Genomic DNA, 27,096 nt, shown 5'->3' with positions numbered 1-27,096 from the left:
CATATTAGGAAGTTCATGACCAGTTCTGATGTCTAAAATAATGTTTTGCTGTAGCTTTCTTCCAGTTAAAGGGTTGTTTTTCCTTCTCACTGTCACCAAGTGCTATCTCATAGGCAGTTATCTGATTGTTGGGGTTTTCTCTATATTTTTGTAGAGCCTTTACCTTACAATATGAAGCACCTTAAAGCATCTGTTGTTGTGATTTGGTGCTACATAAATAAAATTGAATTGAACATTTTAGCTGTTAGCAGATACCAGTGATGTTTTCCAGTTTGTTTTCTTCTGTTAATAATTCCAGTCTTTGTACCAGGAGGAGTAAAAAAAACAAACCCAAAACTGTGTTTCATAAAAAGATCAGCATCTCCTTGCTCTTTATGCTATGTTTGAACATTTAGTCACCCCAAAAAACCACAAAAGGCAAATGTAAATGCATATATGTTGGTATGAGTCAACAAGGCTAATATCAGCCGATATCCGTATTTGGCCGTTATATCATTAAGTTTGATACTGTTACAGTTTTGTCTTTTAAGGCTAATACGGTTCTGCACTAACAAATTTAGTCATTTAACCTCCCTCACCTGCACATCTCAATGTGTCCTCATTAAATATGTTTGCCAAAGGTGGAGTCTGCTAAGCAAAAAAAAAAAAAAAATCACCCTTTTTCTTCAATCAGCAGTCATATTATCAATAAACACTAGTGACCCGGTATTCTGACAAACCATCCTACTTTGGGAAAACGTCCTACCGTAAGTAGTTTATGCATATTTCTGCTGTCACAGAGTAATTCCAGCACAAATTTAAGTGGGTATGATGGTTTGCCACTTAACTTTGCCCATCAGAGTATGCCTGTAGCTCATAATTATAAAGCCAGGACGGTTTGCCACTTCATTTTACCCGTCAAAGTATGCTTGTAGGTAACATTCACAAAGATAGCATGGTTTGGCACTTCATTTTACCTGTTAAAGTATGCTTTTAGCTCATATTCACAAAGGTAGGATGGTTCGCCACTGAATTTTAGCTGTTAAAATATGCTTCTAGCTCAGATTAACAAAGGTAGGACGTTTTGCGACTAAATTTTAGCTGTTAAAGTATGCTTGTAGGTCACATTCACAAAGGTAGGACGGTTCGCCACTTAATTTCATGTTGTGCGCATGCGCACAAACAACGAATAGGATGGTTTGTCAGGTAGGATGGATTTCCAGAACACCGGCTCATCCCATAACATTTCCTCCACCATGTTTTACAGATAATGTGGTAAACCTCAGATCACAGCTTTTTCTCTTCTTCTCAGTGTCATCTAGGGTTGGTTTTTTTTTCCCCAGAATGGTGAAGGCTCATTTAGATTTTTTTTTTTTTTTTTTTAATCTAATGTGACCTCCTGAGTGTAATGAGGGGTTTGCACCCTGTTGTGAACGCTCTGTTCATAAAGGCATCCCATGATTGTGGACTTTGACAATGACACACCTCCTTGGTTGGATGTTGTGAAGTTGTTTTTGTAACCATGGAAATTCTGTCATCATGAACTTTAGCTGGCTTTGGATTTCTTTCAGGCTTTTTGGTGTTACTGAGTTGGCCAATGCATTCCTTCTTTTGAAGAATGAACAAAATTGTTGATTTGGCCACTCCCAAAGTTTATTTAATCCATCAGATTTATTTTATTCGTTTCGGTCTAATGATGGCCTCCTTCACTTCCATCGCCATCTCTTTGAACCTATTCTATTAGGATATCCAGTGAAAAGCTACGAAGTGCAAATTCAGCACTTGTGATCAACTCCAAATATTTTATCTGTTTAATTTATCACGAGTTAAAATCCACTGTGGAAGTGTACAGAGGCAAAAATACCAAATTATGTCGCTGTCCAAAAACCCTAATGGACTAACTCTATAACAGGGGATTCAAGAATTGTCTGCTACGTCTTTGTTTCAATCCTGATGGTGTTTTCATGTTCGCCATCTCATATCTAACTCGATGATGTACATTTCAAATACAGAAGACGTTCTGCAGTCAATTGGCTTCTACAGCTAAAATACAGATCCATTAATATTTTAATTCCTGCGATCAGGAATACAGGAATAGCATGTCATGTAAACAATATTTAATAAACCCAGTTTACTAGAACTGACCAGGAGATTAATCAGAAGCAGTGAGTGATTAGGGAATGAATGAGAAGAGGACTGAATATCAGCAGGAAGACATACAATCTAACCAGCACCTCCCAGCCTTCCTTTTTCACATCTTAAATCGGGCCACAGTCAGGTTGATGGAAAGTGTCAAAAAGGCAAATTTCAATGTAAAATAAAGAGCTAATTTCTGACATAAAACAAGATGTTATACTATACGATGCATAGCAAAAGAAATTACTTAGATATGGGTTTGATTGTATTTTGCACAAATAATGATGTCATATGATTAACCATGTTTTCCTCCTGAATAGTTACCTTTATTTTGCAGGTCACACTCAGGGGAGAAGCCTTATAAATGTCAGGACTGCGGCAAAGCCTTCAAACGCTCTTCTCTTCTCCAGGTGAGACGCCAAAAAAGGTTTTTTTTGTTTGTTTGTTTTTTTCAATGTTTACAAATGAGATATTTCACCATATCGGTTTCTGCCCAGGTCCACCAGAGTGTCCACACTGGAGTGCGTACCTTCTTGTGTCCCTACTGCCCCCTTACTTTTAAATGGAGTTCTCACTACCAGTATCACCTGCGCCAACACACAGGAGAATGCCCATACCCGTGTGACACTTGTCCGAAGGCCTTCAAGAACTCGAGCAGTCTGCGGAGACACAAGAATGTCCATCTCGGTCTCAAACCTTACACCTGCACAGTGTGTAACAAATCCTTCACGCAGTCCACCAACCTGAGGCAGCACATGAGGATACATACAGGCGAGAGGCCCTACATCTGCGGTGAGTGTGGACGAAGCTTTACTCATTCGTCAAACCTGGCCCTGCACAAGAACTCGCACTCCAACCTAAACGCAGGTGGGAAAGAGGGAAAGAGGGGCGAGGATGCAAGGAAGAGAAATGAGGTAGTGGAGGTGGTGGTGGGGGGAGAGGAAGTGACATCATCAATGTTGACAGACATGGTGGGATTTGTGAGCCAGGAAGGAACTGATGGAGTTGGGGTGGGGATGGAAGAAGTGTTCCTGTCAACCACTTCCTCTGGCCAGAATCCAGGCCTTCTCCCCCAGCTCACCCTCACTTCTTCTGGGGAGAACATGTGCACATCTAGAGCCATTGGGACAGAGGTTCACCTGAGTACAGACACCGGAGCCAGTGTGCTCTTGTACAGCTGTGGCAGCTGCAGCCACACTTTTGGCACACGGACAGACCTAGAGGAGCACCAGGCCATTCACATGGCTCCAGAGGAAGATGGGGTTGGTGGAGGGGCAGGGGTCGGCTCTGGGATGGAAGTTGGGGATGGGCTGGTGGGAGCTGGACACCTGCTTGCTGACTTTGAGGAGGTGGTGGAAACTACCACAGTGGCTGAAAGTGGACACACGACAGAGGTGCTCCTTGGATTGTCAGAGGGAGTAGATGGCAGCAATGCAGTAAGTGATGGGTTCAAACGGATAAATGCACATTGCATAAAAATATTTATCTCAAAAACTGCCAACATCACACATTTCTTTAAATGCTTTAAAATTTGTAGTTGTACAATTAAGCCCAATTTAGATCCTACAAATAGTAGAAACACATTCATAATAGTGGTAGAACCGATTTGAAATAGGGCGTTAGGCAGAAAAACTGTGATAACCACGAATTGTTGGTTGTGCACTTGAAACCGCTGTCAGTCAACTCATAGGCTGACACAGGTTTTTGCAACAAACTTTGTGATTGGCTCATCCTGTAACTGCTGCTGCAGCTTATGTGTCGTCTGAACATGATGTTGGTGTGTGAAGGCCACAAATGATCAACACCCAAACAAGCATTGTTAACATGAACCCAGTGGTATGCAAAATAAACTGGCGTGAATTCAAAAGGTTTTCCCTGTTAGATAGTGTAGCTTCTGTTTTTTATGTAATGTGGGGCAGAAGTATAAGTACTCTTAATTAAAATATACTTTGAATTGGAGCAAATAAAAGTCCCTATAAAGCCAATGAGTTCAGTTTGAGGACATATATTTTTGATATGTATTACTACTTCCTTTGGTTTGTCCTCAGAATGTCGGCACCACCCAGGCCCAGTTTGACCTGTTACAGAGCTTCACTGAGGTGACTCAGAGCTCTGAGACCGTTCAGCCAGAGGCCAGAACCACATGGGCAGGGCTGTCATGTGGCTACTGCAATAAGACCTTTAAGACGAGCGGAGGCCTCAATAGACATGTATCACTGGTGAGAATGACTGTTGCAACTGTTCTACTACTAACACTTTTGTACAGATTACAAAACCTACAGCAAGACTAACATTTATCCATCTTAAAGGTCCTTTTGTTAGTGTTAGTATAAGTGTGTCATATATCAAGAATGGGACTTTTATGGATTGTTTTATCATGCCCATGCTGTGTCTGTAGCTCTACATGAAATCTAACAGGCCTTTCCAAAAGAGCCCTCCAGCTCTCTATGAACTGTCGGTAACAAAAAAAGTCCAAATCGCACACATTTAAAACCACAATCCAACTCAGTACAGTGATGCAGTCATGCTGAAGTCACTATGTTAGATAAAACACAATGTTTTCCTGCAGTTGTGTTACCATTTCCAATAGTACATTAATTTTTAGCTAATTTTTCACTCGTTTGTGTTTGGGAATGCTAAGAAATAATCCAACTAATTTTAAGTGGCACTGTAGGTGATATAGGGAAAAAAATGCACCCCACTCCCAGTCCTTGTTTATTGGTCTGAAACTGGTCTTCGAGTTTCCATAAGTTCCGATTTCCTCCAAGAATGTTTTCTTTTCCTGCTGAGGGAACATTGCCACCAAAAATAAAAGTAGCGCATTGGAGTGCACGAAGACTCTTACATGGTCTTGCAGTAAGCAACAGGAAATTTAGTGTCATTTATTGCTTTTCTTGTGGCTGAGATGTTTTGGAGTCAGAGCTGGCAGTGCCAAAAAGGAAAAAAGTTGGATCGTTGGTGTAGGTGGGACTAAAGAGTTGTGGCATCACAACATTATGAAAGTCTTCATAGCTTGTGTTCAAGGCAGTTTCTGAGTGAACTGTGTGCATTGCTCTCTGGGTTCTGCATTTTCTATAATGTACTAATATTTATTTAGATCAGTGCTTTCTAATAAAAAAAACAACAACTATCAAATGAACTACCTCCTGTTTTCATTTTCTTTTTTTTTTCCCTCCAGATGCACTCTCTTTCATCACAGTCCCGTTCCCAGTTCAGCTGCTCTGCCTGCGACCGCTCTTTCCCTCTTCTCTCCTCGCTCCTCACGCACCAACACTCCCACACTCCCGAGCAGCGTCTCCTGGCTGAGGCAGAGGCCGAAATCGTGTGCCCTCCATCGCTTTCCTTGTCTCTCCCGCTTCCCTCTTCTCCGAGCCAGGCTGACAAGCAGCAGGAGGACCAGAGGGAGATTCATGTCGACATCATAGCCGTTGGAGAGGAACAAGAGGAGCAGCCAGCAAAACCAACCAAAGCCCACAAAAAGACGGGATCTAGCAAGAGCACTCCTGCTGGAGGTAAAGATAATTAGAAAGAAAGCAGATGAGGCATAAAACTGTGCTGATATTCAGTCTCTTTTTTTTTCTATTTTTTTAAAGAACTCCTTATTCTGCTGTTCTTTTTGTTGTTGTTATTTTTAAACTCGTGTCTCACATGTTCACACAGAAAGGCCATACCGCTGTTCAGAGTGTGGAAAAGCCTTCAAAGGTTCATCAGGGTTGAAATACCACATGAGGGATCACACTGGGGAAAGGCCCTACCGCTGCACGGAGTGTGGAAAGAGCTTCAAGAGATCATCACTGCTCTCTATCCATCAGCGGGTAAGGCTCACTCTTCTGTTCCACTCAAATAAATCAAATAAGGTTTTAATTACCAAAATAATTTTCTTGATGTGAGGTTTCTTGATTGTGGTCTGTGTGAAACTCTACATTCCACTTGATTAGGTATTTTAGCTCTCATGTAATTACCTCTGGAGATGAATGCAGTCTACATCAGGCAAATGCAAACAGCAAAAGGAAAAAAAATATGGTGTAAGTTATTGGTCTCTCATGACTAAAGTCACTGTCACTCAGTGCTTCAGTTGTAACAAGCGTTCATATTTTGATGTTCCCTGTGATGACTTCCACTCTTTGTCAAGCTCAGTTCTAGATTCTTCTTTTGGTAGGACACTAAAAATTAACTCCCCCCTTTTTTTTAACATATATCTTACCTAGGTGCATACAGGTGTACGGGCATTTCAGTGCCCTCACTGCCCACTCACCTTCAAGTGGAGCTCCCACTACCAGTACCACTTGCGGCAGCACACAGGTGAGAGGCCATATGTTTGTAAAGAGTGCGGCAAGTCCTTCAAGAACACCAGCTGCCTGCGCAGACACAGTCAGATGCACTCTGGTCTGCGGCCTCATACGTGCTCCATCTGCTCCAAGTCCTTCTCCCAGACGTCAAATCTGAAACAGGTCAGTGCAGCTGCAGTGTCATGTTATAAAATGTTCAGTTTTATCAACTGATTTCATAACTTCGTTTCTTTTTTTTGGTTACTATTTTTCTGAGAGCAGCATGAACGCACGCATTCAGGCGAGAGACCTTTTCAGTGCACCCACTGCAGTAAGAGTTTTACTCATTCCTCCAACCTTCAACTCCACCTTCGCACACACTCCTCACGCAAGGACTACAAATGCCCCTACTGCTCGAAGGAGTTTGTCATGCACTCCTACTTGCAGAGGCATATCCGCACCCACGGCACTGGCGTTTCCCTGCCATGCCCAGGTGGTGGAGGTAAAGACGGCGTGGCTGTGAAAGCCAGTGTTGGAGGAGTAACCACCACCACAACCCTGCTGAACCCCATCACCCTGGAAGCCTCAGGAAACAATGGCAGTCTGATTGTATCCCAACCAGCACTTAATATTCCCCCCAACACCTCCCAGAACTACTTCATGATACAGACAGCAAGCGGCCTGCAGCTCATTCCTCTGTCAACGCCTACGCCAGTCCAGCCACCACCTCCTCCGCCACCACCGCAACCGTCCCAGCCTCAAAACTTCCTCCTCTTGCAGTGCCCCTCCAACAACGGCAGCCAGTCCAGCCTGATTCTCCTCCCCACAGCAAACAACCCTCCACCAGCTCCAGAGCCTCAGTCCCTCCCCATGCTTCAGACTATCCAAGCATTCCAGCCTGTGCTTAACCAAAACCAGACTCAGATACCCCAGTTTCCATCTGTATCACAGCAACAACAAATCATAATTACTAACAACAGTAACAATGCACACACTCCAGTTGCCACACCAATGCACAACCTCTCAGCCAGCTCCCTACTTACGAAGCCGATACTGGGGAAGAGCACACGGACTGCACGAGGCAGACGGGGGCGCAAACCAAAAGCTACACTTCTGAAATCGGCCCCAACCCCAGTCAGTCACACTGCAGGCGGAGCTGCTGCAGTAACAAACTCTAATGTGACCAGTGGCACCCAGACTGTTACTGCTGCTAATACTACCACAAACTCATCTTCTCTACCCACAACATCTGACACCATTACCCCGACTCTGTCATCCCCTGCCACTGTAGCCCCCATAGCGGATACCTCAGGACCCTTGCCGACTGTTACCATGGTTACACCAGCCACCACAGTAGCTGCAGCATCAGATTCTGCTCCTGTCCCTGCAGAAAGGAAACCTCATTCCACTGTGGAGCAAATGAGGACTGGGGAAACTTTGTCAGGGAAAGAGTTTGTGTTGTGTTTTGATAATGAAGAACAGGCAAAGGAGGGGATGAATATCGGGGAGGCCGGGGAGTCATACGTGCTGCAGTTTGAAGGGAATTCATCTGGGGAGGCAATCGATGAAGGAATGGGTGGAGAGGGAAAGTCACTCGTGCTGCAGTTCAAGACAGATGTGCCAGGTGAAGAGGAAAAAGGGGTAGATAAGGGAGGGATGATGTCACTCCTGCAAGAATGGAGTGGAGAAAAGCAGGATGGGAGACAATCGGGAGGGGATGGCAGCCAGGGGGAGTCGTATGTCCTTCATTTCCACACTGACACACAGGATAGTGGTTCAACCAGTGCTACCTTCAGCCAAGGGCAGGACAACAGCCTGCAGCTTTCGTGCACATCTACCCAAGGCTTAGTACCCCTTAATGGGCAGGAGGTGGTGTTTGAGCTGGGGGGTGAGACCAAGCTGGAACAGGAAACTGAGGAAGGCATGCAGATGATAGCCCTGATAGAAGGTGAAGGAGGAATGATAGGAGAGGAGGGCCGAGGTTGCAGTACTGGAAGTGGCACAGTTACTGAGGGTGGAGGAGGAATGGAAAGTATCTTTCAGCTGGAAAGTGGAGATGAAATTGTAATAATTGAAGTCAGCACCAGCAGCTTAAGAGAAGGGGGAATGGAGAGAGAAGGGGACGGGGAGATCCCACAAAGTAGCGAGGTGAAATATGAAGGTGTAACAGCAGAGGCCAAGGAAAAGTCTACAAAGGAAGTGAACTCTGCAGTCAGCTCAGAGGAAGACGCACTGAATGGACCTAGCTCTAAACCTAAAGAGGTGCAGTTCTCTAACTGAGAACGGTGTGCATGTTAGAGACGAATAAAGCGTATGTATGAGTAAATGCCTCACTTTTTGTGGGCTGTTTGTTAGCACTTTATAGTCAGTTGAGTTCTCATGCAAGTGAGTGAGGACATGCAGTTAGATGAGTACTGTGTTGTAATGCCATGCCAAATGTTATACATTTAAATAGGCTGTACATGGACCTCAGAATATTCCTAAAGATTAGTTTAAATGATACTGTCGTTGGCAGTTTTATTAAGTAAATATGTTTTTTGTGAATAAATGTTGTATATTGCCTACTTTCTTCACAATGTTAATAGTAACTAATAATTAATAAATCTGTTAATACCTTTTGTCATTTGGATTTTTAATTATTTTTACTACTTGTAGGTAGGGTGTCCACATCCCAACAAACAAAATGTTGAACAAAGAGTGTGTTAATATTGTTTAGTTGTATTTCACCTGCTGTTTAGTTTCAGTTCAGGGATACATCCAGAGTTAAGCACGTCCATTTCTGAGGTACATACAAGCCACAAGGCAGGATGACTGGTCAGGTGTCAAATTCATTTCAGTTCATGGACTGCATGCCACCACTAAAGGCATAAAATTAATAAGAGCAACCCTTTTTTTTTTAAGTAATAGTAAAAGCCCACATCGCAGCACCACAAATAGCCTTTGATTATACACTCACACGACTATTTCTTAGATATACCTTGCAAGTACTGAGTTAGACCCTCTTTTGACTTCAGCACAGCCTTAAATCTTTGTGGCACAGATTCAACAAGGTGCTGGAAACATTCCTCAGAGATTTTGCATCACAAAAATGCATCACAGATAGCATCTGCAGATTCGTCGGATGCATGATGTAAACCTCCTGTTCCACCACAAAGGTGCTCTGTTGGATTGAGATCTGGTGACTGTTGGGGGCCATTTGAGTGCACTGAACTCACTGTCAGGGTCAGCAACAGTCCACATAAATGTGATGGGCAATCAACTTTGATGAGGGTCATTTGGCTCAAGTCACTTTGCTATTTCAAATTTTTGCTTTTAAAAATGATATGCTCCAGCTGCAGAAATGGGCAGTTGATTGTGAACACACAATATCCATATTTTCAAGTAGTGTCATGCTTTAACACTAGCACACGTTAATGAATGACCTGCTTATGGTGTTAGTGAGACATGAGAGTTACTTCCCAAAACGTGACTTGCAATAAATCATCCGCTCATCCGCACCAGGATTGCTACACTAAACTACTTTGAACTGAATAATTATTCAAATTCAAATTTTATTTGTCACAACCATACACAGTATGACATGGGGGTGAAATCCTTGTAGCTGTACAATGCCCGACCATTAAATGACAGAAGAAAAGTTTTACAATGTTTACAATTTACAGTTTACTACAAAATTTACAAATTAACTTAGGAATTTACAGGAAAGAATGTGCAAATAGCAGAAGAGATTATAAAGATTATAAAGATTATAAATTATAGGATTATAGGAAATGTGTGGTTGTGCGTGTGGTGATGTGATGTGTGTGAGAGTCCAGTCTTATAGTGACGTGTGTGGGAGAGTCCAGTCCTACACCTGGTTCAGGGCCCGAATAGCCTGGGGGAAGAAGCTCCTCCTCATTCTCTCTGTTTTGGCCTTAAGGGAGCAGAAGCGCTTCCCAGACCTCAACAGTGAGAAGAGTCCATTGTTGGGATGGGAGAGGTCCATCATAATCTTCCTAGCTTTGGACTTGCACCGCTTGGTGTATTAAACTGAGGTTGCACTGTAATAACTTTTGGTCTTTAAGTTTTTTATCACAAAATAGTATGAATCAATGTAACTTATAGTTGGACTGTATCAGGAGAATTCAGCTGAGAGGGCAAAGTGACTTTACTGGGATTGGACTGGATCCGTGAGGCTCATCCATAACACTGATGAATAAAACAGTTTGATACGATTTGAGCTTTGTTGTATTTTCCCGCACAACAAAGATCGGTCTTTAGTAGATGGACATGGTCAACAATAATACTCAGGTAGATACTAACACTCTGTGTGAATGGGTGCAAATGGGTAAATGAGGCAAGCAGTTGTAAAATGCTTTGACTGCTTGGAGTTAATAAGAACCAGATCATTTACCATTTATTTGTTACTAAAGAACTAAGTATACAAACGAAATATACCCCACACCATTACACCACCACCTCCAGACTGAACTGTACATACAAGGCAGGAGGGTTCCACAAGATCATATTATTTACACCAACCTCTGCATACCATCTCATCTGAATGTTCCAGCAGAAATCAAGACTCACCGGACCACACAACTTTTTTCCAATCATCTATTGTCCGGTTTTGGTGAGTCTGTGTGAACTGTAGCCTCGGTTTCCTGTTCTTAACTAACAGGAGTGGCACCTGGTGTGGAATTCTGCTGCTGTATACTATCTGCTTCGAGGTTTGACTTGTTCATTCAGACATGCTGCATGCCTCAATCATGACAAGTGGTTTATTTGACTTTTGCCTTCCTGTCAGCTTCATGAGGTCTGATTATTCTTCTCTGATATCTGGCATCAACAGGGCATTTTCATTCAAGTGCCGCGCACGGGATATTTTCTCTTTTTCAAACCATTCTCTGTAAACCCTAAGTGCGTGCGAGAGAAAATCTCAGTAGATCAGCAGTTTTCCGAAATGCTTAAACCAGCCTGGCTGTAGTTTTGGCCATGCCTACAGACCTAAATGCATTGAGTTGGTGCCATGGGCTTGACTGGTTTAATACTTGCATTAAGAAGCAGTTAAACAGGTGTACCTAATAAAGTGGCATACAGCAGCGACTTTGCCACTGTAACTCCATCTAGACTGGAACTTGGTTGACGTCACAGCGACCACCAGACGTACGCAGCGCTGTCACGTTGCGTTCGCTATTCACGTAACAGTTGCGCAGTGTAAGTTTTACGTACGCAAATGGCGTAGGCAGCCACATTGAAAGCGTATAACGGGCATAAAATAGAGTAAGCTTGTATTCATAATTCCCTTCTTTCTGCAAGAAAACATATGATGGTCATTCAGTGAAACGTACCAAACGTACACGGGCTAAAAACCAACAGAAACGCACAGAGCGCGTTTCCCACCTTTCAGCTTGATCTGAGGTACTCTGTGCAGAAGGTAAGCGAATCTGGGGGTTAAATGTGTCAGGAGACCGCAGCACTTCGTAATAACCATATAAGGATTTGAACCAGGTCTTTTCGCTTTCGAGTGTACCTTTGATGATCTCTGTTAAATGTAAAGACGAAAGCTTGATGTATGTGAATTATACAGTACTGAAAAACGGTGCTGCAGGCTGCAAATCCCCCATAATCTCCATCTGCCTTTGTTGCTTGGAGCCAGCGTGGGTGTGCTGTTACAATGCAACTACTGGCTCAGTGGAAGCGAAGTCTAGTCCATTTCATAGTTTTGAAATGTATTGACCTATTTTAACTACGTCACGTTTGTCATACTATGTGTTTAAAAAAACACTAACCAGTATCTTACTCTCCAACAAAATCATCCACAAGCGTTTCACCAGAATTACATCCTCCTATCCATCCACTCCTCTTCAAGGCTCCCTGTGCAGACGGTGTGGATGCTGAAGTTTGCAACGTAAGACAGCGTTGGAGCAGGCCAGCTGTTTGAGCAAAAAGCCTAAATATGGTGAGGCTGGAGCTTGACCAGGTGGTGATAAAGAGGATGAAGGAGGAGGACATCGAAATTGTGAAAGCCCTTATCAAGGTTTGTATTTAGACAATGCTTTGGGCTTCATCATGTTGGGTATTAAGTCAAATCCTTTTGAGGTTAGTGCCCTTTATTTTTTTAAAAAGTGCATGAATTTCTTTGCAGGAGGGCTGCGAGGGCACGGAAAATCGTCTCATCCTCCACATCCTCACTCGCCCACTCTGCCTTTTCATCCTGGCTGTGTTTTCCTCAATTCTGCGCTGCCTTGTCCACTCTTTCATCCTGGCCCTTGCTATACCTGTCTTCCTGTTAATTGTCTTTCTCAAAATCACCATGCCGCGGTCAACCGGGGTCCTGGGCAGCAGCCGGCCCTACTGGGACTATGTGGGTAGCAGCTACAGAGAGGCACAGGATGACACCCTGCAGAATCCCTACTGCCGGATCAGTGGCAAGACACCATTTACAAAAAAGGTTAGTCTGTTGACTTGCTTAAATTCACTTTTTTTGGAGCAGTTTTTATTTAAGACTAGTTGCTAAATATTACTTCTGTTCAGCCAAAGCGCCGAGCTGGATCCAAAGACAAGGACAAAGAGACGACAACAGAAAAGATCACTCCAGAGAGGGAGCAGGCAGCAGGGCAGGTCTGGCTGGCAGAGTGTGAGGGAGATATCCTGGGCTGCATCTTCCGGGAGGGCGAGACACGAGCGGGCATCAGCAGGATTTGCAGGCTGGTGACAGGCTCCTGGTACCGCAGGGAGGGCCTCGGTCGGCTGCTTGTCCAAAGCCTGGAGCAGAGAGAGAGGGAGACAGGGGCACACAGAGTGTATGCACACGTCCCCTACCCCTCAAAGTTGGGGGAAGCCTTCTTCAGGAAACTGGGTTATCGCCAGCTTGGAGTGGAAACTAGTGATGAAGATGATATGGAACTGAAACAAGAGAGTCCTGAGAGAGGCTTCCTGGGCTACCCCCTCACTAAAGTGTATTACAAAGACTTGTGATTGAGTTTTAATGGACACGTGCAGTTTAAAAGGTAAAGAAGTGCGTCTGATTTCTGCGGCAACATGTTCAAGTATTTCATTTTTGTAATCTTTGTGTTATTTATTCGATTATTTATTGAGTGTGCTGCTATCCCGAGGATTCATTGTTTTGAGTTTATTTTTTATCATCTCGTCATTTTCATTTAGATGAAAAACGGATTCTTTATTTAATCATTCAAAGATTGCATGATCATGCCTCAGCTGTGCTGTTCTCTGAGCATTTGTAATAAAGTAATAACTACATTTCATATCTGTTAGCTGTGTTTGTGCAGTTCCTTTTCTTAAGCAAAATCAACACTGTAAAAGGTGCGTGTGTGTGCGCGCGTGTGTGTGTGAGTGTGTGAGACTGCACGCATTTCTTTGTGTGAAACCAAACAGATGTGTAGGAGGCTGTACAGTTACTGTATAGGAAGTATGTGCGGTTTCGTGAATATGCAGAATTTATCTACTTTTATCTCTGCACTCCCTGACTGCCGCTGCTCACCTTCGTAATAGCTTGTGGGTCGATGAGGCTGCAAAAACAGCACAACCTCAATAACGTTTTCTTCCACTTTTAGTTTTCTATGTTATATTTTAGGCGATGGTAAAGTTATCAATCGCAAAGAGAGTGCATACTTTAATGCTAGTGTTAATTGATAAAATATATAGTGCTTTAACAATGCGTTCTTGTTCAATTATACATTATATTTCCTTAATGAAGAGGAAATAAATCATTATTTTCCACTTTCATTCATTTTAATTTATACACTAGAAACTGTATTATCTTTTTTTAAAATTAGAAGCTATTGTGGGTCACAGCATCATAAATGCAAGGATTTTTTGTTTTTTTCCATTTAAATTTACGTTATCACTAAAATACTACATGTAGATTCATTCTGCAGAAAGTAGCTATTAGCTGCATCCCCAAAATACTGAGTTATTACAAAGATTTAATCAAAATCAGTTATGCTTTCATTTGTATGGAGATTGTAGCACGCTATGTAAAAGTTATACATAGATATTATGACTTGAGCATGTGTGTGGTTTGCAGGTGAATGGCAGTTTATATGACTAAGTGGGGAAATGCACACAACCCCCCTGCTTGAGGCTAACCTTAATATGGTTAGCAGCCCTCACGCTTGCATTGCGAGTCTACCCCACTGCTAACCTCAGACGATGTCAGTATAGCATCAATCTGCCACACATAAACACCACAGGATGTTTGTGCAGTGTTAATGTGTGTGGGAAGGAGGCATATCACACCTGATGTGAAGGCAAATATAGGCCTATACTTTGCTGCTAAATCATGCAAGCCAAGCCATAGTGGAAAATCGCCGTCCTTTAATTAACTTAAATGACAAAGCTGAAACACCTAGTAACACAGCGGTGTTGTAGCATGCACGAGTAAGTGTGTGGTCAGGGCATTTTCGCCTTGTAAAAGCTGTAGTCTTTACTTGTGACACTTCTCGGTCATCATCAGGTTGTTTCCACGTGACTGCCAAACAGTAGACACCTGTAAGCTGGGCCTCTACCCGCCTGATCTGTAGCTATTATTGTTGTCAGGAAACAGATGTGAGTTCACACACTGGAAAGAAAGTCTGTTTGTGACTGTGGTCATATGCGTCTGCACGGTATGGCTGTGTGAGTGTGTATGTGTGTGTGTGCCTGTGCGCGCATGAGCAGGGTGTGGGCGGGTGGGTTTCGGAAAGTATGACTTGGCATTTCTTACACCCGGTCCCCCCCATCCTCGACTACGGTTTAAATGCATGTCTGGCCATACGGTACTACTCCAGCACACACACACACACATTCATACAGTGCACAGGAGGGGTGGTAGTGCACGCATGAGTGTTCATGAGTGACTGTGAGATGACCTTGGTCAACTGTGGTCAAACCCAGAGAGGTGGTTGGGAAGTGGTTACATATAGTTTGGCATTTGATCAGCCTCTTGAAGTCCAGAAAAGACACATGCGCTCAAGATCAAATGTGCAGAGACATTAGGCTTAGTGCGCTGTCAGAGTAATGCAATATGATGTGAGGTTGTTCAGTGCATGTAGACACACACACACACATGAATCACTCTAAATTTGGGGGCACCACACAATCACAGGATAAATTAGATAAATTTGTTCCAGATGATGTATAACATATAGACTGTGTTAATGACATGCTCATACAGATGGCCAACACACACATGCTTGCACACATACACACACAGATGAGCGCCAAAAACAGCCACCCTGGGAAACGGTGAATTCCCCAAACCACAGAGTGCATGAGAGGGTGAGGGGAGTCATGGGAAAGCAGGATGCCTGCATGCAGTGCCACTGAGTGAGCAGACTGGGCCCAAGCTAAAACAGACTGAGCAAAAAAGAAGCAAAATAATACACATCCTGATTTGGCACCGAACCGATGACAGCATCTGAAGGTTCAAAGGCTTGTGAGTGCGATTTATCCACACGCTGTGGTCGGTCAGCTGGCCAGCCAGTCCGGCAGGCACGTAGGACGAGGTGGGTCGATTACAGGTCTGCTCCCATCCTGACACAGTTTGGGAAAACCCAGATGAAAATACAAAGTACGTGTTACGTCTGGGAACGCCTGTAACTCCACCAAATCTTGGGGCCCCTGAGGAAGTGGGGAGGGGGGACCAGCTACGTGGAAAAGACTGAATAGCACTGTAAATCAAGGTGAGACGGTATCTGGAAGCTTTTACTTGATGATATGGCAAAAACAAACAGTTGAGAGCCTGTGACTGCATGAGTCTTAAGTGTCTGGAAAGTTCCATCCAGTTGGCTCCATTTACTGACGTCTGTAAAAACTCTAAAGGTTACAAATCACGTCAAACGCTCCTCTCATGTGTGGTCACTCGGATTATTTTTTAAAATCTGCGTTGTGTAATCTCCCCCTCCAATAAAATTCCTTTATTGCCTTTCACCAAAAGAATGGTTTCACTTTAATCATTGTTTAAACAGATGTCAAATTCTTTAAATAAACATAAGAACCACGAAGCATTCAAAAAGAAAACATTTGGCCAGTGAGTAATCCAATTACAACTTTAATTGCTTAGCAGCAGCACGGTGTAATCCAGCAGTCTCTTCTGTATCACGCCTCCCCAAATTATCTTTGAAAAATCATTCTGTCCAACCAGATGCTGCCTTGTGTTGTATGCAGGATGTTTATGTTTAGAGGTATATCTTCTCAGTTCCCTCCCTTTAACCCCCCAACACACACACACACACATACACACACACACACACACACACACACACACACACACACACACACACACACACAAACACACTTTCACTCTTTCTCATTTACCTTCCTTTATGCTACCCAAGCCCGACGAGTGGCAAAGCGCGTCTTTTGAAATGATTGCAAAGCTAGACAGGTAAGCAAAATGGATATATTATATTTATATGTTGCATTTATCGTTCCAAACAACAACTATTTGACCAAATTGTGCGTGCAAACTATTTAATTAAGAAAAAAAAGAACGCTTTTTTTATAGTTCTTTTACCACGCTACGATACTTTTGATGCCATTATAAGATTTGTCATTGGAAATCTGTTTCAATAATTATGACCCTTTACTCGTGAGTTATATCAGGGTTTCAGTATTAACAAGTGATGAATAACTGTCCTGCTTTCACTAAAAGTCGTGAAACTGAGAGTGAGAAAAGGTTTGTGAGTGAACGTAAGCCGCTTTCTGACTGTCCATCACTTGTGTTTGGTTAACCACAGGTTTTGCATGCATTACTTGTGCTAACTTAAGAGATAAAACTTGTATTAATGAGCGACTCATCTAAGTAGTAATAAGAATTAGTCTCAGACCTTAGTGGTGTAAAATTATTAATTGTGCGAATGACTAGGGAAACTTTCTGACACCACAAAGCTGCCACACCTTTTGCACTGAAATGTTGACTGATAAATTCAACATAGCGTGCTTTTAAATTGTATCTTGTTTTTTTTTTTAATCTGTGCTGTGTCTACTGCAGTGTGCTCTTTAATGTTTTCTCCCTTTATTTCAGTATGCTTTTGCCCAGAAAAAAGTTCCTCTATCATTACAAGAATGTGCGCTGGGCAAGGGGCCGGCATGAAACATACCTCTGTTTTGTAGTAAAAAGACGAGTAGGGCCTGACTCCTTGTCCTTTGACTTTGGACACCTCCGCAATCGCAATGGCTGCCATGTAGAGGTAGGTAAAGTGGGAGAAGATATGAAAAGGGTCTGCTCAGTAGCAAGAGAGAAAACAGCAATTGAATGAAGGCTGTATAATGATTATTTTATTCTTATTTTTCTCTGCAGCTGCTGTTCCTGCGCCACCTTAGTACATTATGCCCTGGTCTATCTGGGTATGGATTTCATGGGGAGAGGAGGGTCAGCTACTCTATCACCTGGTTCTGCTCCTGGTCTCCCTGTGCAAACTGCTCTTCCAGACTGGCCCAGTTCCTCAAACAGACACCCAACCTTCGCCTCAGGATCTTTGTCTCTCGTCTTTACTTCTGTGACATGGAGGACAGTCGTGAAAGAGAGGGTCTCAGGCTGCTTAAAAAAGTCGGCGTGCACATCACAGTCATGAGTTACAAAGGTGGATGAATGAATTTATGCATATGTGGGCGATAAACAGAAAAAGTAGAGACATATTTGACTTTAGAGTTGTGCACTATTCCCTAAAATAGTCCTTTCCTGGATATCAGTAACAATTATTTATTTTGCTAATTGTTTTAAGACTTCTTCTACTGCTGGCAGACTTTTGTGGCTCAGCAAAGCAAATTTAAGGCCTGGGAAGATCTGCATCGAAACTCAGTACGTCTGGCCAGAAAACTCAACCGCATCCTCCAGGTATAACATGTAACACACAACATATTTTCCCTCAGGCAAGCAGGATGAGGCCAATCGAAATAATGATGTGTTCAGAATGATAATAATGTCCTGTTCTGCCTTTTCTCTTTCAGCCCTGTGACACAGAAGATTTAAGAGATGCCTTCAAGCTTCTTGGACTGTAAAACAAACCTGTGGCTGCCTCTGAAGTTAGCATTAAGTCTATTATTAAGTCTGATGAGAAAAAGATATGTTGGTGTTGGACCATCACTACAAGAGCTAAACTGAGAATTAGAAAAACTGAGAAAAAAATGCTTTCAAGTTGTGGCAAGGCTTGTAACATTGGGTAGCTGCTGCTTGCTGTATCTGTAGCGAAGTCAAATAAAGTACTTTACAATCAGATACTGGATTGTGTTATTGATTGCGAACGGTAATCATTATTAATGTTATAGTTTTATAGTACCAATTATTCTGGGCCGATAAGCTAACTACCGGTAGGTAGTAGCTACCATAACCCACAACTGTACTGGAATAGTTTTTAACCATAATCCACGTGGATTATGGTTAAAAACTATTCCAGTTTTTCACATTTAAACTGTACTCTGGCAATAAAGTCGAAAAACAAAGGTCGTAATCAAAGCAGCAAAGGCTTAATATCAAAATTTTAAAGTTAAACCGAAAACAATCCCATAATACAACCAAGAGCTATTAATCATTTGATTTGTTCCTTTTGATCTAGCGTAGAAAATGTGTGCGTAACACCCCTTTAATGTAGCAACGTGTCGGTAGCAATGGCGCAGAGGGACCCGCTTATGCGCAAATACACCGTCTATTACGGTCAAATAGCCGTTAACGCGGCGCGGACACACCACACCGTCACCATCACCGCCACCGGCGTACTCCGACTGAGTAAAAGTCAAGATGGCGACTGATGGTCAGTTCGAATATGAGTCGATCCTCTGTGTCAAACCTGAAGTCAACGTTTACCGAATCCCACCGAGAACATCTAACCGGGCTATCAGGTGAGGGATGGGGGAGGTTTCTGACCCAGCGCTCGCTTGCTGCTGCCTTTAGAAGCCGTTGCCTCAGCGACCTGCCTACCAACCTACCCAGCTCATCCGCTAGTCACGAAGCCTCACGTAGCGGCGGCGGTAGTTTATGAGCAGGTTGTTTTTGGGTGTGTATTTACAAGGTCATAGGGTTGTACTGGGCCCTGTTAGCCCACTTAACAACGACTGTATCGGATCGGCTACATCCCTCTCGGTTTGTCTGTGTTCGTGCTTTCATCCTGTGACACATCAGGAGAGATCTGGCACTTAAAATCAGCTATCAGCTGAGAACAGCGTGCTACACGTCCTAATTTCGCTAGTTTGTCGTTTAAGTACAAACAGAAGAGCATCCCTGAGGCTGCAGAGAGGCTAGAGTCCTCCTCAAGGACGCTTGAACATTGTTTGATGTTGCTCCATGTCAAGGGGTTAAACATGGGATGTCCTGGCTCATAGCCAATGTGGTCACCTCAATCCATTGTTATGTCTTTACTGTGCAGATAATGCATATGTTATAAAGAGGTCGATATTGGTTTGTTTACCCCATTTTTCATTGGCTGGTCCTTCAGCATGACCTGCTGCAGCTGCTTCTGACTGGACATTACACCAACCAAACAGTAGCATGTGCCTCAGGTCCCATGAGCCACAGGATTGGTTAACCGCTGACCATATGTATTGTGAGTAAGGGTGATGATGTAATATTTCATCCCCATGTCTCAGTGAAATGTCTTAGTCACGTTTTGCACACGTAGAAAATGAGTGTGTCTGAGTATGACAAATCATAACAGTAACTTTCCTGTGTCTTGCTTATTCACCTCCTCTGTCAACATCAGTCTGAGTAAACTGTCAACAATTCACCTACATCACAACATCTACCTCTGTGTGTGTGTGCGTGTCTTAGGGCTGCTGATTGGAAGCTGGATGCTCCTGACTGGACGGGACGCATGCGTGTGACGGCCCGGGGCAAAGTAGCCTACGTGAAATTGGAAGACAAAGTCTCTGGTGAGAGACGAGCAGACAGGGCAGCGCCATTGTTTACCGGGCTGTCGCTGCTGTAAATCACTTCACTGTATAGTCTCCTGTTTGTCACCCTGCCCCTCTGTTACTCATCGATTCCAAGGTGACCCAGCCTGCAGCCGAGTGAGCAGTCTGGAGGCTGCATCAGTGCATTTTTTAGAAACTTAATGTCCTTGTTTTCTGTAAAATACACCTTTTGTTTTCCATTCACGTAACATGGCAACAATTACAAGTTCTGGTCTGATTCTTTAAATCCTAAAGAAAGGTGGTTTATTTACTACCTCCTTCAGCATAGGATACAAGTAATGTCCTGCAGAACAATCAGAATAACAAATAGGTGATGCAGATCGTGTAAATTTGAATTAACATAACCTGATGATATGTTTTGAACCTGGAATAGCAGCCTTTAAATGTGGACACAGAACTGCTGTGATAAAATCTTCATCATGAAGTAAATCATTTAGAAAATCAAGATTATTCAATTCAGTTTTATTTATCTAACTCTAAAACACAAGAACAAACACCTCAAGGTGCTTTATATTATAAGGTAAAGTACCTACAATAATGCAGTGTAAATCCCACCAATCAACTAACCCATTTTGAGCAAAGATTTGGTGACAGTGGGAAGGAAAAACTCCCTTTTAGCTGGAAGAAACCAGGCCCAGGTAGGAGCAGCCATCTGCTGCGACCAACTGGGGGTGATGGGGAGAAGACACAATGTGAAAGAGATTCATAGCTGTATTAAAATGACCAAAGTGAGTTTAAGGTTTACAGTAATTGAGCTTGAATACGTTATAGTACCATGCAAAAGTTGTTGTTGTTTTTTATGGACATTGACTACTTTTTGGTTCATTTTCGGTCCAGTCCCTGTACCTGACCATTTTCAGAGAAATGTTTTTTTTCTGTTTGTTTGTTAAGCTGGTTAACATTGACCTGTGACTCATTCAAGCATAAAAAAAGACACCTGACTCAAGTGACAAACCAGTGTTGTGTCTACACATAACACTTAGGAAAGAACCCAGTTTAATTTGTACCTTTAGGCACTTTGTCACAAAAACACATAATTTGTTCCCATGTCTTTAGTTAAATCTACAGTAAATGCCAAAAATAACACTGTTGGAGAGCACAAAATAGTATTTTTTGTACCAGCAAGGTGATTCCCAAAAATTTGGCCTATGTCAGCATGGTGTGTAGTGTATCCTTAAAAAATGAGTAAACTGGATGAGAGTAGAGGAAAAAAGAAAAAGTGGGAGGTGTAAGACACTGTCTAAAGCAGATGAACAGAAAGCCTTGTCCTTAAGAGGAAAAACTACAGCAAAGACCTGAAATTTGCAGTTCAAGTCATCAGTATGTACGGAGGAGGTACAACAGCCATCTCCAAAACGTGTAGAAGACTCTGCCATGGTTTGGGGCTGCATTTCAGCCAATGATGTTGGTGAACTTGTCCAAATCGATTGAATTATGAAAACAAAGAAGTACCATCAGATTTTGATAATATAAAGAAATGATGAGGGATACTCAGGATGTTTGCATAGGACTGTATATCCGTTGTTGTATTGCTGCCTTTAAGATTATCATGAATTCATCTGACCTGAATCACATAAACCTTTATTAAAGTAAGTGAGGACATGATGACCAACTAATCTGAGTATGACCGGGATTTTTACTGACTTTATAGGCTATATATTCCTGTTTATTTAAAACCACCTGAAACATATTGCAACATACAAAGCTATAGGTGAGTATCTAAAATAAGCTTTTTGTAGTCCATCTTCAGGGCCCTGTAGTTTCAACACAGTCGACATCAATGATGTCATCGTCACATTGTTTAAGAGACTTTTGTGAGTGCAGTCAGATTCTCACCAGCTCCACACTTATTTAATTATTCTCCTTCACATCTGTCCTTTACCTCGTGGCATTTTCCATCAAACCTTCAGACTGTTTTGCCAAGCTGATAACGAACACATATCTTTTCAGGGGAGCTTTTTGCCCAAGCACCAGTGGACGAGTATCCTGGAGTTGCAATGGAAACAGTTAGCGACTCAAGCCGTTACTTTGTGCTGCGCATCATGGACGACAACGGTGGGTAAAACAATTATTGCTAAGCCATAAAATATTGAAAAAAAATGTGTTTGAACAGGATACAAGGACATTATCCGGATTGATGTGGGTTTTTTTTAAAAGTCTAATAAATTTAAATTAAAGAATGTTGGGTATTTTTTTAAAGCCTTTAAAATATTTTTTATAGAATCACATACTGTCTGTTTTAGAGATTACTGAACTGTGGAGTAGCTGTATCCTTAATTTGTTTCGCAAAGACAAAACTTTATTACATAATTCAAATTTCGTTCAGTCCTGATTTTTATTTTAAAGGTCTTCATTTTTAAAGTAATGCAGGGACAGTGTTCATTACAGAAGTTCTGTTTCTGTACAGCACATTTTCAGCCAGTTTGTGCTACGGTGTGCAGGTCATTCTGAGAGACCTGTGGGTTTATTTTGTTTGTTATTACTGCTGTAACTTGATTGTTGTCTTTGTGTTTTTTTATCAAAGGCCGCACTGCATTCATAGGCATTGGGTTTGGAGACCGAAGCGATGCCTTCGACTTCAATGTTGCACTTCAGGACCACTTTAAGTATGAAGCTGCTCTGTGAACGCAGCTCTAATCATGACTAATTGAGTTGTCAGTGTATTTTTTCCTTTAGTGTTTCCTAAGATACATTTTTGTATCACTGCTTTCCTCCCTTGCTTTCTTCAGGTGGGTGAAACAGGAAACTGAATTTAGCAAGCAGGCTCAGGCTCCAGACTCCACTCCAAAGCTGGACCTGGGCTTCAAAGAAGGACAGACCATTACTCTGAACATTGGGGTATTATTTATTTTCATAGAGTTTCATAGTACTAGTGTGGTGTTCAGGCCTTTTTCAAAGCTGTACAAATATGTCTCTGTCAAGCTCAAATGCATTGCATCGCATATATTTACTGCTAGGTTTAAAAAAGCATCAATCATACTGGATATACCCTCATTCATGCACAGATTTTGTTTCCTTCCATCTATATCTTATCTAGCAATCGAAAAAGAAGGACAGGTCTCGTCCACAGAGTTCAGGCGGCTTTGGGCTCCTTCCGCCTCCCCCTGGGGGCAAACTGGCTCCACCCCCTTCTTCCAGATCAACAAATCATAACACACAACCATCAGCAGGAGGAAGTGACTCTGGTATGTAACAGTCCAACAACAACCCCATGTTTAATCTTCACCTCAATTTACAATGTTATGAGGTTAAGAAAAGATATAAAGGAGGTTTCAGAACTAGGGCTGCGGTATATCATATCGTCCAGTATGATACCGGAATAAATTTTTACGTGATTTAAAAGCGTCGTATCGTGATATCAGCGACAGAGCGGCGCCATGTGTTTACATTCCCTAGCATGCACAATAAGAAAACAAGCCCAGGCATGTCTGACTGCGAGAGTCGCATGTCAGCTTCCGATGATGATTTAGTAAAAGAGGGAGCTACTTCACTGAACTCCAAACACAGCACAATGGAAGCAACAAACTTATTTCACCACTCGAGGCAAAAACAGATCGTTGAGTTCAAGAAGGCTGCAAAGGTGGAGATGCTAGCAGCTGGTGATGTGCAGCCCAAAAGTAAAACAAATGAGTCACATGAGTCGCTGGCTATACTCCATATGACAGGAGGAGCATATGTGGATGGAAATTACTGATGCGGTTACTCTGTAGAAAAGTAGGGCTTTAAGGAGCTGGTTAAAAGTTCTACTCAAGGTAGAACATCCCGGTTGAAATGAAATGCTGTTCACTTTCAGTTTTATAACATGACAAATCTGTGCACAGTCCTAAAGAGTTTCAAGTTGTGAATTTTTTTTAAACACCGCATAGGCTTCTTCATCGCTTACATTTGACTTAATGCTGTGTCACTACTACGCTCAAAATGATGCTTGCAATTCCACCAGGTGCAGCGCAGCAGCTCTGGTCTGCGATACTTAAAATAGCATCGGGTCAGTTTTTTTATAGAACGACTGTCAAGCTGCACAGAGCCAATAAGGAGGGCAGGAAGTCAGGTATAGAAATCTGGCCACTTTTCAAAATAATAGACCACATGCACAGTTTTCTGAAACTCTCCTGTTGTGATTTGAAGCCGTGCTAAAGGCAACAGAAAACCGCACTCGAGACACAGTCTCACAGACAAGCGGCAGGTGTATTTCAGGGGTTAATGTGAAGGTCGTGAATCTGTGCAGTTTGCTGGTTGAGCCCAGTTTTTAATTTATGTCAGAAGCAGTTTTTTTGATTTATAGTGCAAATGAAGGTGAACCTTATTACTCCATTAATGCTTCGAGTTTGGGCGCTGCTTTTTCATTTACAGTGGGGGATCTGACCTGCTTAAAGCAGAAGTCAAACTGAAAAAAAAATGCTTCCAGAAATGAATCAGAGTGTTGAAGATTAGTTCCTTGAGCTTGTCTGTTTCCATTGAAGCACAAGTCAGTCTTCATAGTTGATGTAGTGAGTACAGTGTTGCGCAGGTCTATTATCCAAAACTATGACACATATTTTTTTTAAATATCTTTCATTTAGAAAATAGTGTTTCCTGTAGCTTCTGTAGCATAGATGTTTACAGAGCTAAACTGTGTCATGGTTTTCTACACTCTTCTAGTGGTATCTAATCATGCGCGCGGTTTCGGTTTCGTGTATTAAGATTTGTAGATGCCTGTGTAAGATTTCCTCCGCCATCTGTATAGAGCAGAGGTGAATGTGTGTTTAAAGCACTGAAAAACATTCCAAAAGCTTGTCTATCTGAAATCATTGTCCTGTTAGTGGCGCGGTGTGTGTGGTTTGTCCAGAGTAAATGTGGGAAAAGACTCACTAGTTTTGAGTTTCAAGTGGAAATTTTCAATACTTTACCACCATTGTGTTTGGGTGGCGGCAGAAGTTTCAGAGGTCGAGATCTAGAAAGCTCAGTGCATAAAACTGAAACCGTGTGCATCACTGATACCACCAGGGTAAACTGGAAAATAGTGCGAATACCACTGTAAGTAAAAGTTGTAGGACAATATTTTTTTGTTATCTGGTGAAATTATATTTTTATCGATTGCTTAGAGCTGATGTATTATTTGAGAAATCCTTGTATTGACATTCAGATAACTTTTTTAATCCCTCAAAAAGACAATTTGTTTGCAGATTATAACATATGACGTGTATTAAAGTTTCAGATGTGCGTCTCTCTTTTTCTTTGATTTCAAACTGCCAGGGTGTTTGCTAGACCTGGACTCCAGTAACTCCAACTCTGTGGCTCCACCCAACCCCACCTCGACAGGCAGCTCTGACCTGTGGGGAGACTTTGATTCTGCATCCCCGAAGTGAGGAGAGAGTCCCCCTGTTTTTTTCTCCCTTTTCTCTGTAAATTTATGCAGCACTTTTTGCAACTTTCTTTTCCCGATTACGGGGTCCCGTATCTCTCCCTGCCAAGCAGGGTAAGCCCCTGTCGTAGTTTTATTTCTCTTGAATTCCTCCTACTTTGTTCTGACCTCACAGCACCGTCTTAATTACGCTTACAGCTACAGCTGCGGGCCAACTTGACATATTCAGCAGGCTCTGCATCCCCATCATTCACTCCATCTGCTTGGACTCTGTATTTGTCTAGATTCGCCCTGTAACAGTTTATTCCGCCAATTTTCCCGTTCTTACAGTGTTTTATTTGCTAATGATACACAATAGGAATATCAAGGGAGGCATAATCTTGTCATCAACATCTAATGATCTACTGAAATCTAATGAAATGTTCATGAATGACTTAAATGTACAGAGAATATTTATTTTAAATGTGTATATACATATATTGTAAGTGGTTTGTAATTATTGTTGTTGGTCTACGTCCTGTTTCTCCAAGTCTCCAGCAGCGGGACTGATTATATGCACTGACTGACGGTCGCATCTGTCTGTGTAGTTAGTAATTCATGAAATCCGCAGTGAACGCCATGATTGGCTCATGCTAGCTTCAGTTTATTGCAACGTTTACCGCATAAGGATTTTACTTGAAAGACTCCTGTTAAGTCGCAGCTGATTTACAGAGCGGCCGTGCTCTTTAGCACTCTCTGCTCGGCTCTTGCGGTTCTGCAGCTGTCAAACACATATTCCACCGGGGACGGGCCGCGGGAGCCGCGCGCATTGTTTTAACCATAAATCAGGACACTTGGAAGCAGGAATGCTGGATGGGAGAGGGTGTAAGCAAAAGAAGGAGAGGCATCAAGTGCTTTTATCTTTGCCTCAGGGGGGAAGCAGAGATGATTTAGTCCGTGTTATGTCATCTTCACTCAGCACAGCTGTTAAAGTTGTGACTGGTGAGTCATTTAGGTCACGGCCTCTCTCCTCGTCAGTGAATCGCTCTGTGTTTCTGTCTCCGTAAGTGTTTATGAGAAGGGCGATCGGGTCGTGCTCAAGCACAGCGTGTTGTGCTGTACAGATGAGTTAAATGTGAACTCCAGTTCCATATCAAGGTGTTAAGCTATCAGCGGTATTGTGATGCAGACAAATGCAACGTGGAAATAAGATAGTCCGTGTTTGATGCAGTGTTTTGTTGTGATATTGTTGTGTACCCAGAGATGGATTATGTAAAAAATGATATCACACGCACATGTGTTGTAACAGATGTGCAGTGGAAAGTGGTGTGATAATGGATCAGAGAACAGAGTGTGTGTGAGTGTAAAGCCCCAAGGATGCTTGTCAGTGTTTGTTTATTGTCTAAATTATTTCTCCCAGATGTTACCTGTTATTCAAACCGTAAGTGTGTGTGCAAATGAATATGCAAAGAAAACTATAAAGAAAACACTTAATGGCCATAA

The 27,096-nt window shown here is 42.5% G+C and overlaps 4 protein-coding genes and 1 long non-coding RNA gene across 6 annotated transcripts in view; 4 read left to right on the top strand and 1 right to left on the bottom strand.

Moving 5' to 3' along the window:
* znf628 (zinc finger protein 628) overlaps positions 1 to 9,001 on the top strand; it is a 10,188-nt gene extending 1,187 nt beyond the window's left edge. The window contains exons 3-9 of the mRNA XM_004550738.3: positions 2,453 to 2,525; positions 2,613 to 3,551; positions 4,164 to 4,334; positions 5,294 to 5,627; positions 5,776 to 5,930; positions 6,324 to 6,566; positions 6,666 to 9,001. Of these exons, the coding sequence (XP_004550795.1) occupies positions 2,453 to 2,525; positions 2,613 to 3,551; positions 4,164 to 4,334; positions 5,294 to 5,627; positions 5,776 to 5,930; positions 6,324 to 6,566; positions 6,666 to 8,663 (3,913 nt within the window). The 3' untranslated portion in view covers positions 8,664 to 9,001. The remainder of the gene's footprint in view (positions 1 to 2,452; positions 2,526 to 2,612; positions 3,552 to 4,163; positions 4,335 to 5,293; positions 5,628 to 5,775; positions 5,931 to 6,323; positions 6,567 to 6,665) is intronic.
* On the bottom strand, positions 5,493 to 19,268 carry LOC143421087 (uncharacterized). Its single transcript, XR_013100837.1, has 5 exons — positions 19,154 to 19,268; positions 17,757 to 17,864; positions 17,468 to 17,544; positions 6,371 to 6,557; positions 5,493 to 5,618 (listed from the first exon to the last, which is right to left on the bottom strand). It is a non-coding gene; the product is annotated as an uncharacterized LOC143421087 (long non-coding RNA).
* On the top strand, positions 11,584 to 13,630 carry nat14 (N-acetyltransferase 14 (GCN5-related, putative)). Of its 2 annotated transcripts, none has more exons than XM_004550736.3 (4): positions 11,584 to 11,799; positions 12,235 to 12,402; positions 12,511 to 12,816; positions 12,900 to 13,630. In XM_004550736.3, exons 2-4 carry the CDS (start codon positions 12,322 to 12,324, stop codon positions 13,341 to 13,343), a joined length of 831 nt encoding a protein of 276 aa, XP_004550793.1. In that variant the 5' UTR covers positions 11,584 to 11,799; positions 12,235 to 12,321; the 3' UTR covers positions 13,344 to 13,630. The 2 variants fall into 2 exon arrangements, with proteins under 2 accessions (XP_004550793.1, XP_004550794.1); XM_004550737.3 differs by having other exon boundaries at positions 12,189 to 12,402.
* On the top strand, positions 16,688 to 18,592 carry aicda (activation-induced cytidine deaminase). Its single transcript, XM_004550735.2, has 5 exons — positions 16,688 to 16,752; positions 17,392 to 17,557; positions 17,668 to 17,950; positions 18,092 to 18,204; positions 18,318 to 18,592. Exons 1-5 carry the CDS (start codon positions 16,691 to 16,693, stop codon positions 18,366 to 18,368), a joined length of 675 nt encoding a protein of 224 aa, XP_004550792.2. The 5' UTR covers positions 16,688 to 16,690; the 3' UTR covers positions 18,369 to 18,592.
* LOC101488106 (adaptin ear-binding coat-associated protein 1) lies at positions 19,019 to 27,096 on the top strand. The gene is made up of 7 exons (XM_004550734.4): positions 19,019 to 19,205; positions 20,131 to 20,231; positions 22,224 to 22,328; positions 22,798 to 22,879; positions 23,003 to 23,111; positions 23,311 to 23,458; positions 25,506 to 27,096. The coding sequence occupies exons 1-7, from the start codon at positions 19,105 to 19,107 to the stop codon at positions 25,616 to 25,618; spliced, it is 759 nt and encodes a 252-aa protein (XP_004550791.1). The 5' UTR covers positions 19,019 to 19,104; the 3' UTR covers positions 25,619 to 27,096.

The sequence above is a fragment of the Maylandia zebra genome, linkage group LG11 (assembly GCF_041146795.1).
Source record: "Maylandia zebra isolate NMK-2024a linkage group LG11, Mzebra_GT3a, whole genome shotgun sequence".
NCBI classification, from domain to species: domain Eukaryota; kingdom Metazoa; phylum Chordata; class Actinopteri; order Cichliformes; family Cichlidae; genus Maylandia; species Maylandia zebra.
Note: the sequence above shows the minus strand (reverse complement) of the source record. Positions and strands in the feature narration are given on the sequence as shown.

Bases quoted from the DNA above. Each gene is read 5' to 3' on its own strand.
- LOC101488106 (XM_004550734.4), top strand. From the start codon at position 19,105: ATGGCGACTGATGGTCAGTTCGAATATGAGTCGATCCTCTGTGTCAAA. The intron at 22,329-22,797 runs GTGGGTAAAACA...TTTTTATCAAAG, and splicing joins GCGCATCATGGACGACAACG to GCCGCACTGCATTCATAGGC. The intron at 22,880-23,002 runs GTATGAAGCTGC...TGCTTTCTTCAG, and splicing joins GCACTTCAGGACCACTTTAA to GTGGGTGAAACAGGAAACTG.
- aicda (XM_004550735.2), top strand. From the start codon at position 16,691: ATGCTACCCAAGCCCGACGAGTGGCAAAGCGCGTCTTTTGAAATGATT. The intron at 16,753-17,391 runs GTAAGCAAAATG...CCTTTATTTCAG, and splicing joins ATGATTGCAAAGCTAGACAG to TATGCTTTTGCCCAGAAAAA. The intron at 17,951-18,091 runs GTGGATGAATGA...AATTGTTTTAAG, and splicing joins CACAGTCATGAGTTACAAAG to ACTTCTTCTACTGCTGGCAG.
- nat14 (XM_004550736.3), top strand. From the start codon at position 12,322: ATGGTGAGGCTGGAGCTTGACCAGGTGGTGATAAAGAGGATGAAGGAG. The intron at 12,403-12,510 runs GTTTGTATTTAG...ATTTCTTTGCAG, and splicing joins TTGTGAAAGCCCTTATCAAG to GAGGGCTGCGAGGGCACGGA. The intron at 12,817-12,899 runs GTTAGTCTGTTG...ACTTCTGTTCAG, and splicing joins AGACACCATTTACAAAAAAG to CCAAAGCGCCGAGCTGGATC.